Source organism: Saimiri boliviensis, chromosome X, assembly GCF_048565385.1.
Source record: "Saimiri boliviensis isolate mSaiBol1 chromosome X, mSaiBol1.pri, whole genome shotgun sequence".
NCBI lineage: Eukaryota > Metazoa > Chordata > Mammalia > Primates > Cebidae > Saimiri > Saimiri boliviensis.
The window spans coordinates 44086036-44102139 of NC_133470.1; the positions used below are offsets into that span (position 1 = coordinate 44086036).

General features: G+C 53.4%; 2 protein-coding genes across 4 annotated transcripts in view; one reads left to right on the top strand and one right to left on the bottom strand.

Annotated features, from left to right (window-relative positions):
* The first annotated feature begins 1134 nt into the window (after positions 1-1134).
* On the top strand, positions 1135-11260 carry ARAF (A-Raf proto-oncogene, serine/threonine kinase). Of its 2 annotated transcripts, none has more exons than XM_074392079.1 (16): positions 1135-1216; positions 2868-3022; positions 3186-3289; positions 4755-4857; positions 4944-5098; positions 5212-5310; positions 6570-6711; positions 6815-6842; positions 6917-7062; positions 7161-7363; positions 8146-8322; positions 8415-8475; positions 8992-9096; positions 9313-9444; positions 10272-10406; positions 10682-11260. In XM_074392079.1, exons 2-16 carry the CDS (start codon positions 2927-2929, stop codon positions 10814-10816), a joined length of 1821 nt encoding a protein of 606 aa, XP_074248180.1. In that variant the 5' UTR covers positions 1135-1216; positions 2868-2926; the 3' UTR covers positions 10817-11260. The 2 variants fall into 2 exon arrangements, with proteins under 2 accessions (XP_074248180.1, XP_074248181.1); XM_074392080.1 differs by having other exon boundaries at positions 1138-1216; positions 2822-3022.
* The window catches only part of SYN1 (synapsin I), a 50345-nt gene continuing 45491 nt past the window's right edge, over positions 11251-16104 (bottom strand). The window contains exons 7-13 of one of the 2 annotated variants that reach the window (XM_039475658.2): positions 15954-16096; positions 15788-15862; positions 15587-15689; positions 14489-14635; positions 14052-14139; positions 13365-13956; positions 11251-12309 (exon numbers count right to left, since the gene is read on the bottom strand). In XM_039475658.2, coding sequence (XP_039331592.1) covers positions 12282-12309; positions 13365-13956; positions 14052-14139; positions 14489-14635; positions 15587-15689; positions 15788-15862; positions 15954-16096 — 1176 coding nt within the window. In that variant the 3' untranslated portion in view covers positions 11251-12281. Of the gene's footprint in view, positions 12348-13364; positions 13957-14051; positions 14140-14488; positions 14636-15586; positions 15690-15787; positions 15863-15953; positions 16097-16104 lie in introns of both variants that reach the window. The other variant, XM_039475657.2, reaches the window with a different exon arrangement.

A 16104-nucleotide genomic window follows, 5' to 3' on the forward strand; every position in this document is an offset into this window, starting at 1 on the left:
TCATTGGTTTATGTAGCAGGCAGATACAGCCCATTACAAACATGTTCTCAAAATGAACAATAACTTGTGCTCAGGTTAGAAACTTGACAGCACCATTTGGTACACATAGTTCATCCCAAATTCACCTGGTAATTGGGGTGGCTATCTGTGTTAGGAAAACTAAAACTCATATCTCTATGACAAGCAGGTAATAACTTGAAGCCAGGTGCGCAGATCAAATTCCCATGAAGACAGGGAAAGACAGGGGTGCTATTTTCATTGATGTTTACATTTCGAAGAGATGGCGCCAAGGTTCTTAAGATAAACATTCTGGGGTTGTAAAACTGGCAAAGACCTAGGTTTTTAAAAGATTTACATACAAAAAAAAAAAAAAAAAAAGATTTACATACATCTAAAAGGGACAGAGAAAATTTTACAGTTAAAAGTTTTCTAAAGGAAATGAGAAGAGAGACATCTCTCTCTCCTTTGAAACCAGGGGAAATTCGATTTTTAAAAATTCATGTTTACTCTACAATACCTCCACACATTGACTGGCATCCTGCTCCGTTCCAGGTCTGCACTTCTCTCTTCACCTGGCCACTTGTGACTAGTCTTTCAAAATCCTAATGAACCCCATTCCTAAACGAAGTCTCCCAGACAGCAGGCCGCCTCTCCCTAGGGCCAGCCCCCCAGCCCCCGCCACACCAGAGACCCGCTGTCCTCGAAGGCTACGAACTAGTCTCCCAGAGCTGGTGACATCGCAGATCATTTGGTCTGATTCCAGCCCATTTCAAAGATGGTAAAACTGAGACACAGGAAAATCATAAAAGGGTGCTTAGGGCACTGGCCCAAAAAGGGTACTTAAGGATTTCTCTGCCCAGATGCCAAAGCCCTAAGGTTAGCCCCAAATGACCTTAAAGAGTCCTGCTTTATTCGTCTGTGACACTACTGGGGTTAAAACCCTAGGCACGCAGGTCTTACCACAACTGCGCCTGCGCGAGTCAGGGCGTGCGCTTGCCCTAGATCTTGACGTTTCAGGCAGCCCCTCCTAATCCGGAACAGGACTCACATTCCGTTGGTCTTACCTTGACAGACGTGACCCTGATCCAATAAAGATGAAGGGCTGAGCCCCGCAGAGCCAATAGCGAGAGTCCTAAGGGTGGAGGAGGTGGACTCTGTGAGGAAACAAGAAGACAGGCCCAAGATGGAGGCGGCGGCGGCTGTAGCGGCGTGACAGGTGAGGTCTCGGTTTCGGGAGCGGCTGCCGGGCACGGGCAGGGAGCCTGGACCGAAAGCTCAGCTCCAGGATGGCTGTGCCTGGGTCCCGGTGTCCCCTGCCCGGAACCGGAGGAGTGGTTTGACCCGGGGCGAGACCATCGTCGACAGCGGGGGTGGGGTGGATAACAGGAATCGGCGGGCAGCGGGTGATGGTTTCGCCCGCTGCTTGTGGTGGTGCGCCTGCGCAGAGCCGGAAGCCTTTGGTAGGAGGGACCCGGTAGATTGGTGCTGGGATACCCTCTTAACTCCCCTAAGGTGTCCGATGACCTTTCCTTTCCAACTGCGGGGAGTGCGTGGAGATGCGGTTCACTTCCCGGTTTCCTTATTCTGGATCAGTGTCTGCCCCCCCGGGAGAAAGTCAGTATTCTTGCCTTGATCCAACCTTCCGTAACCGCCTTCCATGATCCCCCATTCAGTTTACGCCCATAATGTGCCGGTGACCCCTCACTGGTTGTCAAGGAAGATTTTGGAGCTCCCTCTTTACCTCCTTTTTTCTCCCCTCAACACCCTACCTTCCTTTTCCTTTTCCTGTGACAGTGTCTGGTGATCCACCATTACCACCCCAGTTCGGCTCCTTGTCTGCCATGTCTGGTCATCTCCATTTCCGCCCTTCTCCCCATTACAGTCCCTAGTGACCCCTGTTACATTTCCCTTCCGCATAGTGTACGGTGACACCCCCACCCCCCCACCCCCCGCCATGAGCTCCTCATCATAGAGTCTTAGGACTTCCATCAGCCACCTAACATGGTGTCTGTGGTCCTGACATCAACATTACACCGCAGGGCGTAGGGATGCCCACAGTGCCCTTTGAGGACATGTTTGGTGCAACCTCCATCTTCCCTAAACTAAGGGTAATCAATATCTGATGATCCTCTCTTTCCCATCACGCTGCCTGCGACTCCTCCCTCACCACAGTATCTGGTACTTCCCCCGTTCTCTGTTAAAAAGCCAGGACACTTTGGGAGGCCGAGGCGGGTGGATCACCTGAGCTCAGCCTGGCCAACATGGTGAAACCCCTTCTCTACTAAAAATACAAAAATTAGCCAGGTGTGGTGGCGGGCGCCTGTAATCCCAGTTACTCGGTAGGCTGAGACAGGAGAATCGCTTGAACCTGGGAGGCAGAGGTTGCAGTGAGCCAAGACTGCATCACTGAACTCCAGCCTGGGCAACAAAGAGGGAAACTCCGTCTCAAAAAAAAAAAACAAAACAAAACACACACACACACACAGGACATTCTGTTCTTGCTTCTTATGTACCTGACAGCTCGGTGCAGTGTGTACTGACTTCCCCATTGGTCCCAAGCACAGAGTCTTACGTGCTCCTGTACTCTCCAGGACAGTATGCGCTGTCCCTCCATCCCTATCCTCCCCACCCTGTGCAGTGAACCTGAGACCTTGGCACTTAAGAGTGAGATGAGCAACAGGAGGGTCTGAGCAGAGGAGGAACTGGAAGGACTTCAGATGTGAGCAGGATCTCTTGGGCTGTCGTGTGAAAATTAGGCTGCAGGGGGCGACAGGAGCCTGGACTTAGAATTTTACTTTGTCCCCTGCCACTTTGCTTCCAGACGATCATTACTGGACATCTGAATTCTTCTGTCTGCCTTCTCGTAGGAGCCCCATGGCACCTGCCCAGCCCCACCTCAGCCCATCTTGACAAAGTCTAAGGCTCCATGGAGCCACCACGGGGCCCCCCTGCCAATGGGGCCGAGCCGTCCCGGGCAGTGGGCACCGTCAAAGTGTACCTGCCCAACAAGCAACGCACGGTGGTGAGTCTTGGAAGCAAAATGGCAGGGGCTGTGGATGGACCCCGTTGTAACTCTGGGATCAAAAGGGTGACAGTGGGTGGGGGAGGCCTTTGCAGAAGGATGGGAACATCACCTGCAGCCTCTGTTGGGCACTGAGGACCCCTGCATCTGCATATACACACAGGTAACTGTCCGGGATGGCATGAGTGTCTACGACTCTCTAGACAAGGCCCTGAAGGTGCGGGGTCTAAATCAGGACTGCTGTGTGGTCTACCGACTCATCAAGGGGTGAGTGTGGCAGCCCCATGCCCACCCACTGGGTGTCCCCACCTCCTATCCTTTTCTCAGTCATCTGATTCCTTCTGTACTTTATCACAGAGTCTTCTGTGAGTCTTCCCTTAGTCTTTAGTCCTCCCTTATCTGCTGGGTACATTTTCCAAGACCCCCAGTGGATGCCTGAAACCACACATAGTACTGAACCCAGTTGCTATCAGTCAGAACTTTTTCCGTTCTTGTCTTCTACCCATAAATGTAATGCCTTTTCCATCTTAACTAAGCATGTGTCACACTCTGGCCATCACTTTTGCAATCTGAGATGTGACATCAAAACTGGCATAAATTTATTTTTCCTTCTTCAGAATTCCATAGGAAAAAAACTTTTTCTTACAGTAGATCTCAACAACCTCAGCATATGATTTTCTTTTCTTTTAAGTCAAGAACTTTTACCTTTTTGCTTAAAGGAAGCACTTTACAGCTTCTCTTTGGCATGTCCGAATTGCCGCCAACACTACTCTTGTGGTTTGGGGCCATTGTTAAGTAAAATGGTAGTCACTTGAAGACAAGGACTATGACATTGAGTCAGTTGTTTGATAACCGAGCAGGCTTCCAAGAGATGGGCGGTAGCGCAGACAGTGTGGATCTGCTAGATAAAGGGATGATTCACATCCCGGGTGGGATGGTGCAGGATTTCACCACGCTGCTCAGAATGCACGCAATTTAAAACTTAGGAATTGTTTATTTCTGCAATTTTCAATTTAACACTTTCCTACACGGTTGACCACAGGTAACTGAAACCGTGGAGAGTGAAACCACAGGTAAGGGAGGACTATGGTAGTTCAACTAATCCATGAGTTCATCCAACTTTTGTTTTGTTATTTCATTGGTTCATCGGCCTGTAAGGTCAGCAACTATTCTCCCCTGGCCCTCAAGTCCTCACCCTGCTCCATCACTTCCTCCCAGATTTCATCTATTTTGTCTTTTTGCGATTTCATGAATTCATCAGCTCTCTTCTTCCTCATTTTCCCCATTCTCTGTCTGCTGAGTTGGGTCCTGCTGATGTTATTTATTCCTCTCTCGTGAGGTTCCTTAATTTTGTATGCAGTTCACACCCTGCACTTTGTTGTTTCAGTGCCTCCGCAGCCCCCTTTTCAGGGGCTGGCTTAGTGCTCCTGAGATGTAGTTGTTTAGTTTCATTTGCTTCTCCACTTCCATTTAAGAGCGTGGACTCTTCACGCCGTCCTGCCTCTCATGACACTTGTGGCCTTGGGCCAGTCACTTTATCCCTCTGAGCCTGTTTCCCCATCTGTAAAGTGGGGGCAAGGATAGTGAATAATTCCTAGAGTTGCTATGATGAGAATTAAACATGCCAGACATGACGCTGTGGGTAGCAGGCTTGGAGGGACTTTTGGGGGTTCCCTGCCTCCCCATAGTCCCTGCCCACCCTCCCACTCATTCCCTTCCATGCCCCCTGCAGACGAAAGACGGTTACTGCCTGGGACACGGCCATCGCTCCCCTGGATGGCGAGGAGCTCATTGTCGAGGTCCTTGAAGATGTTCCGCTGACCATGCACAATTTTGTGAGTGCAGGGTGGACATTGCGGGCAGACTATGGTTGGAGGGTGTCCTTGATCAGGTCTTAAACTTCACTGCTCTGTGGCATCAGGTACGGAAGACCTTCTTCAGCCTGGCGTTCTGCGACTTCTGCCTTAAGTTTCTGTTCCATGGCTTCCGTTGCCAAACCTGTGGCTACAAGTTCCACCAGCATTGTTCCTCCAAAGTCCCCACAGTCTGTGTTGACATGAGTACCACCTGCCAACAGTGAGCCCAACCTGGGGTGGGGGGGGGGAATGGGGAGCACAGAGGCCCAGCCACAAGGCCCTTACGGACAGCTGACCCGTGTCCCCTTGCTTTATACCCTTCATGCCCTCAAGGTTCTACCACAGTGTCCAGGATTTGTCCAGAGGCTCCAAACAGCAGGAGGCTCCCTCAAACCGCCCCCTGAATGAGTCGCTAACCCCCCAGGGTCCCAGGTAGGGATGCCTTAGCCGAAGGGGGAGAAAAAGATCTGGGACTCTTGTAGACCACAAGCCATACTTTATTCATTTGTTTACTTGACAAACATTTATTGAGCACCTACAAGTGTGAATAAGGGCATGAAACTGGGACCTTGGACAAGTCACCTGATTTCTCTGGGCCTCAGTTTTCTCATCTGTAAAGTGGATCATGATACTTTCTACCATTTAAGGTTCTGGTGAGGATTAAATGAGTTAAGACATGTTCATTGCCTAGAACAGGATCTGGTACAGTGTAAATAGTCAATTCGTTTTATTATTAATTATAAATATATTTATAAGCATCTAACTACTTTGCTAATTCTTCTAGAACCATGCTCGAGCCTTTCCATTTTGAAATATGTTTTATAAATTACTTCCCTTTTATTGCTTTTTATGTTAAATATTATCATATAATACTATAGCTATATTAAAATATATTACCGCTCTAATATATATTTTATAATGTGCATATTTTCTGGTATATTTATGTTATTGTATCATGTTGTATTACATAATTTTATGTCATGTAGAACATCATACATGTTTATATAATACATAAAATAAGGTTAGGGTATTATTATTTTAATGTGTGTATGTGGATTAGTTACCGTTGAGTTTCATTTCAGGAGAGTGAAGGGAACATTAACATATTTTTGTAACTTAATGTTTAGCGTATATCATATGTGTAACATGCATGTATAACAGAACATAGTAATATGTATACTTTAAAACATTGGCATTTTAATATAGATAATGCATATTATATAACATTTGAAGAATACATGTAATTATATAATTATAAAATATGATACATTCCCCTTTCCCCACTATCTGTGTGGCTTGCTCTCCTGCCTTTAGGCATTTACTCCAATGTCACCTCCTCAGAGAAGTCTTTTCTGACACTTTCTAGGAACACTGTGTCTCCTTATTTTGCTTTACTATTTTTCTTTATTGCACCTGTCACCATCAGGCATATTATATATTTGTTTTTTTATTTCAGCCCCATGAGGGCAAGAACTGTTATTTTGTTTTACAGTTTTATCTCCACCACCTAGAATGGTATCTGGCACACAGCAGGCACTCAATAAATGTTTCTTGAAGCAATGAATAATAGTACTGCCAGTGGACATTCGCTCTGTGTGAGCTAAATGCATGTTTATGGCCGGGGGTGGGGTGGGGGGCTTTCTTGGTTCTCTGATTCCTGACAGTGATTTCACAGCCTTTCCCCCTGGCAGCCCCTGCACCCAGCACTGTGACCCGGAGCACTTCCCCTTCCCCGCTCCAGCCAATGCTCCCCTGCAGCGCATCCGCTCCACGTCCACTCCCAACGTCCATATGGTCAGCTCCACAGCCCCCATGGACTCCAACCTCATCCAGGTTGGTGCTGTGGGGGACAATGGTGGGGACCACTGGACAGAGGGGAGAGTCATTTCTGTTGGCCTCCGTGCCCTCTTTTTGACTCCTGTCTCTCTTCTTCTAGCTCACTGGCCAGAGTTTCAGCACTGACGGTGAGTCCCCCGTGCCTACACTCTGACCCTCGCCACCCCACTTGCCTCCACTCACCTCCTCTCTGTAACTGCAGCTGCCGGTAGTAGAGGAGGTGGAGATGGAGCCCCCCGGGGAAGCCCCAGCCCACTCAGCCTGTCCTCGGGGAGGAAGTCCCCACATTCCAAGTCACCAGCAGAGCAGCGTGAGCGGAAGTCCTTGGCTGATGACAAGAAGAAAGTGGTATGCTCGAGGGGGGACCTTGTGGGGGGACCCACGCTGAGTGACGTGGGATGGAGGATGTGGGCAGGCCTCTTAGATGCTACCCATCTGGCCCACAGAAGAACCTGGGGTACCGGGACTCAGGCTATTACTGGGAGGTACCACCCAGTGAGGTGCAGCTGCTGAAGAGGATCGGGACAGGCTCGTTTGGCACCGTGTTTCGAGGGCGGTGGCATGGCGATGTGGCTGTGAAGGTGCTCAAGGTGTCCCAGCCCACAGCTGAGCAGGCCCAAGCCTTCAAGAACGAGATGCAGGTGCTCAGGTGAGGTTGAACGTGTGCGTGGATGGGGGTGGCAGGCCTGGCCTTGGCCCCTCCCTGGGAAAAGGCCATGCTCGGAGTGCTTCCTGGACATCACCTGCGTTTGTGTTGTTAAACCATCATCAGAAGTTGTTTCTCTCTGAAGGACGTCCCTTTCCCCTCTGGGAAATTATGTTACAGAGAATAAGGTAGCTAATATAATGATCAGTTTTACCGTTGAGGAGCCTGAGACCCAGAGAGGTTAAATGACCTCCCCAAGGTTGCACAGTGAGTAACTGGTGAAGCCTAAATTTGAACGTGAGTCCAGACTCCAAGCTCTTTACCTCTAAGCTTCTCATGCTGCTGAACAGGCTCTAATCACACATCACCAATGTTTTTACCCTACATTTATCCATATTATGTTGCTACATCAGTGAGGAAGGTTGGCATTCCACCTCCTCATCTGTGAGATGGTCACAGACCCAGGTAATGGTCAGAGTCAGAGGGGCAGGGGATGTTCTTGACTAGAAATGCTACTGTAGGCAGGAGGAGCCAGCAATTCCTCTCTCCTGCTTTTGCTGGGAGGCTCAGATGGGGAGGCTCCGCATATAAGCCCACAGCAGAGAATCATAGCCCAGTAAACACATCTCACAAGTTCACGGAATCTGGCAATGCTCTGGTGCCCCAAAAGACAGGGTGAAAATGAATGACCAAAGAAGGGAAAGAACAGTGCCACTCCTGATGCTCAGTAAGTGACGGTCACTATGTTTCCTCCCCACCTCTGACACTGCCCTCCCTGCCTGCAGGAAGACGAGACATGTCAACATTTTGCTGTTCATGGGCTTCATGACCCGGCCGGGATTTGCCATCATCACACAGTGGTGTGAGGGCTCCAGCCTCTACCACCACCTGCATGTGGCCGACACACGCTTCGACATGGTCCAGCTCATCGATGTGGCCCGGCAGACTGCCCAGGGCATGGAGTGAGCCTCCCAGCCTGGGGAGGGGTGGGGGGAAAGGGTGGGGGAGATGAGGTAACCCCCAGCCAATCTGCCATCTGCCTCCACCCCCACAGCTACCTCCATGCCAAGAACATCATCCACCGAGATCTCAAGTCTAACAGTATCTATCTGTCCCTGGGCTGGGGTTGGGGTGGGAGCGTCACGGGCTTAGAGGGTCCCTCTTGTGGGGGTTCTGGGGATTACAAGGGAAGGCCATGTGTATGTGTCCCGTAGCTCCTTGCCAGGTAGCAGAGCTGTGGCTGACGAGGGGGCTTTAATGGCAGTCTCTTGGTCAGAAGTCAGAGGTGTGGCTGGTTCAGGTGCTGTTCTTGGGGACTCTGGTGAAGGTCTGATGTGTGACAGTTGTGGAGGGCATTATGGTCAGCATCAGAGGCATGGTGGGTTCGGGTGCCCTCCGAAGGGCTTCCTGGTCAGGAGTCACAGCAGCACTGAGTATGGGGGGCATTAGTAGGCGTTCCCTGCCCACGTCAAGGCTGTGGGTAGTTTGTGTGATATTAGGGGGCTCCTGGTCGGGATCAGAGGGATGAGGTGATACGGGGACACCAATGGGAACCTCACAGGCAGGGTGAGAGGCATGGCTATTAGGAGGCCCTGTCGTGGTCCTTGACTCTGGCGGACATCTTCCTACACGAGGGGCTCACGGTGAAGATTGGTGACTTTGGCTTGGCCACGGTGAAGACTCGATGGAGTGGGGCCCAGCCCTTGGAGCAGCCCTCAGGTTCTGTGCTGTGGATGGTGAGTTGGGCCAGGCTTGATGGGGGCCACGTGGGGATGTGGGCTCCTGAACTGGGGTGTGTAGGGCTGAGTAGGGATGGGGATGCCCGTGACAGGTGTGGGTGTCTGGACTCCTCCTGTCCTACCTTGTGTGGGTGGCTCGGGATTGTACCCTGTGTGGCCAGTGGGATCTGGGACTGCGGGCTAGCCATTTGCTGACCTGGTCTGGTGTTGTAGGCAGCTGAGGTGATCCGTATGCAGGACCCGAACCCCTACAGCTTCCAGTCAGATGTCTATGCCTACGGGGTTGTGCTCTACGAGCTCATGACTGGCTCACTGCCTTACAGCCACATTGGCTGCCGTGACCAGGTGAGCCCCACACCTTACCCACAGTTCCCTGAGCTGAGGGATCCCCTCCTTTGCACAGATGAATGCCACGCTTTCCCCAGAAACCTGAAACTGTATTGGATAAGGACTCCCAGAATCCCTTGGGCTCCAGACACCTATAATCAATTCTCTGGGTCTCCCCTACTCCAGCTTCCCTCTTCTCACATCCACAGCCCTCTGGGACAAAAATTCTCGAAGTCCAGAATGCCCCAGATCTCTATATCTAGAATCCCCTGAGGTCCCCAAATGCCCCAAAGCCCTCTGTACCCCTAGATGCCTATAGTCCTCTGCTCTGGGTACTCAAAATGCCCCGGGTCCTCAAAGCCCAGGTCTCATTTCTCCCAAGATCCCATATCTCCCCAGAAACAGAACCCCTTTGTGCTTCTGGCATAGTCACAGGTGCCCACAGTCACCTAGGCCTTGAGTATCTAGCAGGCCCCAGGGCCGGGATACCTGGAATCCTCTAGGCCCCAGACCCCCACAGAAGTACAAACTCCTCAGACCCAGAGCTCCATGTTTCCCTGAGACTCAGTACTTTTCAGATCTTTAAGGCCCCTAGAAACCTGTGGACCCATAATCCTCTGGGCCCCAGATACCTACAATCCTTGACAACCTCAAATTTAAATTCCTCTGTTCTACAAGCAGAGAGTCCTCCCAAGTCCTCAGGGACAGAGAATCCTCTGGACCCCAATACTGACAGTACCCCAGTTTGCCAAAAATGAACCTCCCAAGTCCCTTAATACAGAGTTCTTTGGGCCTTCCAGCTCCTGACCCTAGATCACCCTTCTCCTGCTATCCTCTCCCGACAGATTATCTTTATGGTGGGCCGTGGCTATCTGTCCCCGGACCTCAGCAAAATCTCCAGCAACTGCCCCAAGGCCATGCGGCGCCTGCTGTCTGACTGCCTCAAGTTCCAGCGGGAGGAGCGGCCCCTATTCCCCCAGGTGGGCTGGGTAGGAGGGCTAGACACCTTGGGTGGGGGACTCTGGGATGGAAGAAGACTGAGATGGAGGCAGATGTGAATGTGAACTGTGTTGAAAGCTCAGAGGTACAGAGAGAGAGAGAGAGAGAGAGAGAGAGAGAGAGTGTGTGTGTGTGTGTGTGAGAGAGAGAGAGAGAGAGAGAGAGAGAGAGAATGTTTCCCATGAGACTGGGGTCTGGGGCTGTTGGGATGCCCATAGGGCCCTGGACATCCCTGCTCACCCCCACCTGCCCTCAGATTTTGGCCACAATTGAGCTGCTGCAGCGGTCACTCCCCAAGATCGAGCGGAGTGCCTCGGAACCCTCCTTGCACCGCACCCAGGCTGATGAGTTGCCTGCCTGCCTACTCAGCGCAGCCCGCCTTGTGCCTTAGGCCCCGCCCAAGCCACCGGGAAGCCAGTCTCAGCCCGCCACACCAAGGAGCCTTGCCCACCAGCCACTTAATGTGCGTCTCTGCCCTCATGCTGCCTCAGGATCCCCCATCCCCTACCCTGGGAGATGAGGGAGTCCCCATGTGCCTTTCCGGTTCTTCTGGAATTAGGGGACCCCCCAAAATCTGAGCCCCCTGCCTCCGCCATCATTTGGTTTCCTCTTGGCTTTGGGGATACTTGTAAATTTTGGGAGCTCTTCCATCTCCAAAGGCTGGGATTTGTGGCAGGGATTCCATTCAGAACCTCTCTGGAATTTATGCCTGATGTGCCTTCCACTGGATTTTGGGGTTCCCAGCACCCCATGTGGATTTTAGGGGGTCCCCTTTGTGTCTCCCCCGCTATTCAAGGACTCCCCTCTTCACCAAGAAGCACAGAATTCTGCTGGGCCTTTGCTTGTTTATTGTTTCCCGACTCTTCTCTTGGGGTTCAGAGCCGCTGAGGGGTGGGGTGAGTCCAGGCAAGGAGTGGAGGTCAGGCGGAGGTGCGGACCACATGAACAGCGTCACTGCACGCATCACCACAGGCGGCACGATGAACGAGGACCACATATGCCAAGCACGGCACAAGAGGAGGCCACGTCAGTCACAGACACAGACATCACGGCAAAAGTGGGGAAGTGGGAGACCACTGGCCTTCCATGTGCAAAGGATTCTGGGAAGATGGGTGGAGTTTGCATATTTAGAGACAGCTGTCAGAGGCAGGAAACTGGGGAGGGGGTCCCTGGGGGAACCGAGGGGTCCTGGAAGTGGGAGGAGCTCCCAAGGTATTGAATGGGGTTGAGGGGAGCTGGTGAGAGGAAATCCTTGTGGGGCTAGGTGTTGGGTGGCGTTTGAGGATGTGGATCTTCGGAGAGATGGAAGATCCATGGGAAGGAGCTAAACAGTAGGGGTTTCTTGAGGATTTGGAAAATGGTGCCGGGACACAGGTGTGCTGGAGAGATCTGGGACCAAAAATGGGGTTTTCCAGGAACTTCAGGGCTCCAGGAAGGGATTCTGCAATGGGTTGCCTGGTATTTGGGCACTTCCAGGAAGGAGTATGCCCTCTGGGAAAACCAGGGGCGGAGGTCTTCAGGAATCTGGAGGTCCTAGAACAGAAGTGAATCTCGAAGTGACCAGGAGTGGGGTTTCTAAAAGGACTTGGGGATTCCACATGTGAGAACTGGATTCAGGGCCAGGAGTCAGGTTTCTCAAGGTACTGGGGGATCTTGAGGAATGAGAGGTGGAATCTTGGAGAACCAGGAGATGGGTTCTCAAGGGATTTGGAGACTCCAAAAGTGAGAAATGGATTCAGGGCCCAGAGGAGGGTTGCCCAGGGATTTGGGGGTTCTCAGTGGGGTATCAGTCGGAGAAGAGGCTGGCGAAAGACTTCCTCAGGCTGCGGATGGTCTCAGCTTTCACCTCGTCCTGGCTAAGGCTGGGCCTGGGCGGGGCTGGCTCTGGAAGGTTGAAGGCATTGGTCAGAGACTGGGATTTGCTAGAGAGAGACAAGGTGGAGGCGTGGGAGGAAGGGGGGAAGAGGAAAGGGAGGAAGGGGAGAGAAACACAATGTTACCCCAGGCCCGGCCCCAGCCCTGCCCCTCTGATCCTGGGGCTGTGCCTGTGACCTCCCCACCCGGCACCATGGGCCTGGACTCTAACAGGTTCTCAAGGCTGGGAGGACTCAGGTGGAGTGGGTGGCGTCCTGGGCCAGGGAGGTGGGTTCTGGGACAGGCTGGGAGGACTTGGATCCAGGGTGACGTGTGGGATTCATGGGAATAGTCCTGGGCAGAACCTTCTCTGTGAATTCTTGGCTAGTTTGATACAAAGGGGAAGATGAGCCAGGGAGGTTTCCGGTCTAAGGGTGAGGTGTCTAGGAGGGCGTAGGAAAGGCTTGGACCAAGGACAGGCTGTTGGGCAAGTCAGCCTAAGGCAGAGCGGCTGGGTAGGGCAGGGAGGACGTCTGAGCTGGGGTGGGGGTTGGCATGGACTGGAAGAGGCAGATGGGTGATGATTCGGGGGGAGACTATGATGAGCCAGAAGGATGTGAAGGAAGAGAAAAAGTATGAGGATGGAGTGGGAAGAGCGGGATGATGGAGGACTAGGACGCAGGCCAGGAGTTTTGGGGATGGGTCGGGAGGGAGAGGGCCAGTTTGGCAGGGAAAGCTCTGGGCTGGGCAGGGCAGGGAGATGTCGACGGTGGGTCACCAAGGTGCCTGGGAGGCCCTGGAGGAGGAGACTTTCCCAGGGCTTATCAGGAGGAATTTGAACTGAGTACAATTTCTCTGGGATTCTGGTACCAAATTCCTGGGGTGAGGAGGCGGAGCCTCTGGTGGGCCCGGAGGCTCGGAGGCTCGCAAGCTTGGGGGAAGGGCTTGGCCCAGGCTGGAGAGAGTTCCTGGGGACCCCTGCATAGGACCTGGGTCTGAGGAGCATGGGAGCTAGGACTGCTCTACTGGGGTAGGGACCCGCTTTGTGAGCAGCAAGACAAGGGCTGCTGTAGGGGTCCCCTTACTTGAGCTGGGGGTGCGGAGGTCCCCCGGCAGTGGCGGTGGCGGGTGGCGGCACGTCCTGGCTGGGTTTCTGGGCCAGCTGTGGCTTGGTGGGACGTCCAGCGGGGCCCGGGCCGCTGGGCCGAGGCTGCTGCGTGGTGGGTGGTCCAGTGCGGGGCACAGGACCCGCCTGGCTGGCCTGGCGTGTGGGGCCAGCTGGGCCTGGGGGTTTCTGGGGCGGGCCTTGGCGCTGCTGCCCGCCCGGTTGGGCCCCAGGGGCCTTTGGTGGAGCCGGGCCGGAGACCGATGTCTGACGGGTAGCCTGTGGGGGGCCAGCCTGGCGCTGGGGAGACGGAGAGGCGGGCGGGCGGGCTGCTGGAGGCGCCCCGGGGCCTCCCGCCACTGGCCGGGACTGGCGGCCTTGACCCTGGGTCAGCGGCGCGGCCTGGGACGCGGGCTGCTGGGGCGCTGAGGTCGGACTTGGAAGGCGCTGGGGCAGGGGGCTGCCAGCTGGGGGTCCAAGGCCTGAAAGGTGCTGTTGGCCCTGCGGGGGCGGGCGCTGCTGCAATGGGGGTCCCTGGCGGTGGGGGCCTGGGACCGGCTGCGGAGGGCCGCCTGGCGGACAGAGAGAGAGAGAGAGCACGTGAGAGTGAACGGGTGAGAGATGGCGGGCTGCCGTAGGGGAATGAGGCTGCCTGCGTCTCGCTTACCCTGTGGTGGGGGTCGCTGCTGAGCCGGGGGCCCTGCAGGCTGCTGGGAGGTCTGGCGGCCCAAGGGCAGGGCCCCTGGGGATGGAGTCTGCGGCAGAGGAATGGAGCAGGAGAGGTTAAAAATAGTTACCAGCCAGTGGAGCATCAGCCAATGATGACACAGGTTCCCTGTGCGCTGGGTGTTGCCTCATTTGTGGCCAGCTGAATGTACGCTGGCTGGGTGGTGGGGTGGGGGACCGTTTCCCAGGGGTGGGGTAGGGAGGTGCTAAGGGAAGTCAGGGCAGCAGCTGCTTGTCAATGTTTTAAACAATTGGCAGTTGCAGCCAGATGTATGCAGAGGTGCTGCTGTAAACCTACACATCATCCACTCCATGGCACTGCCATGGCTGACCTCCCCACACTAGCTCAAGCCACTAGCTCAGCACCAGGGGCCTGACCTGGCTGTGGGAGCCCCTGCCAGGCGAGGCATCCCGTTGTCGCTGCCGGGGCAGGGCCTGAGCCATCTTGTTGACCACGAGCTCTACGATGAGCTGCTTGTCTTCATCCTGGTGGTCACCAATGAGTGGCATGGAGGAGCCCACCACCTGGGTGAGGAAAGAATCCATGAGGGGAGAGGCAGGCCACGTGCCTGAGGCAGCAGTAACACCGCGCTTTCAGTGAGCCAAGGGCATGGCCACTGCCAAGCCCCAGTGTCTGAGGCACTGATTGTGCACAGTGAGGAAGGCTCGTCTGTTTCAAGGTACCTTACAGCTTACAAGGTGCTTCAGAGCAAGGCTCAGCAAATTAGGGCCTGTGGGCCCAACCTGGGCAGGGAGGTGCCCCTGGTGGGTCAGCAAGGGGCCTGGGAGGCCCTGGAGGAGGAGACTTTCCTAGGGCCTGTAAGAAGGAATTCGAACCGAGCGCAGTTTCTGTATGACCCATGAGCTAATGATGGGTTTTAAAATTTTGTTAACAGTTGAAATAAAAAGATTTGACAACATATGAAAATGGCATGAAATTTACATTTCTATGTCCATAAACAAAGTTTTATTGGAACACAGCCACACTTAAATTTTTTTTTTTTTTTTTTTTTTTTTTAACATATCATCTATGGCTGCTTTTGCAGAGTTGAGTAGTTACAGCAGAAGCTGTATGGCCCATATGTACCGTCTGCTCCTTTACAGAAAATGTTTGCCGGTCCCTGCTTTAGGGTTTTGTAGATGCCTTGTCCTTTCCAAAATGCTTTGCTGTTCCCAGAATACTTTAAAGGATACTAAGTGCCTTGCCATTTGCCAGGATGTCTCGATTCACAGAGCACTTAACAGTCTCATAAGGGTTTTGCTATTCACCAAGGATGTGCAAGTTCAGTCTAGAGTCTACTAGGTGTTCTGCCATTGCAAGGGATGGCCCCTTCGAAAGCTTGCCCGGCACCTTACAGGGTACTAAGCACATTGCTGTTGTCTGAGGACCTCTGCACCACGGAGTGCTTCAGTCTGCACTGCTGCTGCCCGACACCTGTTCCTCCCTCTGCCCCACTGACCCCTGGGTGCTCCCACCTCAATGATGTGATCCCTTCCATCCTTGCCATGTAGCGCTTCCACTGCGCAAATGTCCAGTCCCCCAAAAATTTCTGAGCACGTGTCCACCCACAGCTTGTATCTGTCAAGACAAGGGGCAGGGAAGCCTGTCAGTCTCTCACCCGAGCTGCCACACTCCCGCCCACCCTTCGCCTCACACCCTGAGTTCCGGCTGCGCACCTGTCAGACATGGCGATCTGCTCCAGCATTGCAGAGCCAGTGTTGGTCTTCCAGTTCCCTGACACTGACGTCCTCCTGGGGGACAAGGGGATAGAGGCTCAGGGGCGCCTGGGCTGCATGGGGCAAGGCAGGGGACCCCTCCCAGATCCTCGGTCTCTCCACTCACATGTAGGCCTTGTAGTTCTGCCCAATCTTCTGGACACGCACATCATATTTGGCATCGATGAAGGGCTCGGCAGTGGCATACGTCTTGGTCAGTGCCACGACACTTGCGATGTCCTGGAAGTCATGCTGGTTGTCAACCTTGACCTGTGGGT